The sequence below is a fragment of the Penaeus monodon genome, chromosome 19 (assembly GCF_015228065.2).
Source record: "Penaeus monodon isolate SGIC_2016 chromosome 19, NSTDA_Pmon_1, whole genome shotgun sequence".
Classification (NCBI taxonomy): domain Eukaryota; kingdom Metazoa; phylum Arthropoda; class Malacostraca; order Decapoda; family Penaeidae; genus Penaeus; species Penaeus monodon.
In genome coordinates, this window is record NC_051404.1 from 36,842,213 (window position 1) to 36,843,546 (window position 1,334).

The 1,334-nt window shown below is 45.1% G+C and overlaps 1 protein-coding gene across 1 annotated transcript in view; it reads left to right on the top strand.

Moving 5' to 3' along the window:
- Positions 1-1,273, top strand: part of LOC119585404 — a gene marked incomplete at its 5' end in the record, with an annotated part of 2,234 nt that extends 961 nt beyond the window's left edge. The window contains one exon of the mRNA XM_037934066.1: positions 3-1,273. Within this exon, the coding sequence (XP_037789994.1) occupies positions 3-291 (289 nt within the window). The remainder of the gene's footprint in view (positions 1-2) is intronic.
- Between the last annotated feature and the right edge of the window lie 61 nt (positions 1,274-1,334).

Below are 1,334 nucleotides of genomic sequence, written 5' to 3' on the forward strand. Positions count from 1 at the left end.
ACAGAGAGACCCCCAGACATCGCTTTGGAGGAACCACCGTCTTACGAAGCAGCGGTGGTGAAACCGCCGCCTTACGACCTGTACCACCACCTCACGCCGACTCAGCCCCGCAGCGCACTGCAAGCGCCGCCAATCACGGAGAAAAAGCTGCAAAAGTCACAGTTCCTGGGATTGCCCAATTTGCAGCAGCCTCCCAGTGTCACCGATGACGAAGACGACGATGTCTTTCTGCCATCTTACCAGGAAGCCGTCAGACTCTCCTTCAAAAGTGAAAAAAAGTCTGAGGGTTAGGATTCACCCTTGGAAAGAAGCCCCACGAAACTGGTAGTCCATCATCAAGCGTGGAGTCGACTCACCGGCTCGGCGCTCGTGGGAGAGGCAGAGAAGGGAACGCCTGTCGGGTTCCTTCGCGGTTCTGCTCGAGGTCTTGAACTTCTACGAGCCGTCGAAGGGCGTCGTGACGACAGGTCTTAATAGGCTGTCTCAGCGAGCCTTAATAGCAAGGGGGAGTCCGTTTCCCTTTAAACAATTAATAATTATAGCACTGAACGCTTAAGAAAGAAATCAGGGACACAGGTGGAAGTTTGGCTAATATAGTAGTGGAGTAACTGTAACATTAATACCATTAGCCCAGCGATCTTAACCACCCTATTTCGTCTTACACTCTTGGAGACCAACTTGAGCTCGGGTGTCTGCGCAGGTATAAGTCACAAATGCACCTGCGCAAGATAAACCCGTTCCAGGAGCATTTATCCGGGTACTAAAGGCACTCCGAAATAACTCATCCAACATACCTGAGCGGACTAAATACCTTTGTTATAGTTAAACACGGCAAAGAGTATGGTAGTATGTTCTAGGGCGTTGGCCGAAGGGGAATACACAATTAGTCAATACAATTACGGTGAAATCACATGGGTGTCGTTAATCCAGTAGACTATTAGATATTTATTTATAACTATTTCTCATTTTTTCTCGTTCTTGCTCACAGTTTCTAATCTTCACATGCGTGTCTTCATTCGCATGCCATTCTTCGTTGTTCATGTCGCGACTCATAGAGGGCATTGTCCAATATCATTTTTTTTTTTTTTATCAAGTCACTATCAATTATGTCTTGGTGTGTTTTCCAGACTTTTTTTTACGTCATGAAATATATTTATTGGACCTAAATACAAACACATTAAAGGCCAGTATATAAGAACTTTTTCTGCCGTTTGTGGCAAAGAAATATGTTCTTCCATTTGTACTGAAGCATTGAATAAATCTTGTTTAGGTATATATCTTTACATTCCATATGGGGAGGGAGAGAGGGGGAGGTAGGGGAAAGAGAAAATGAA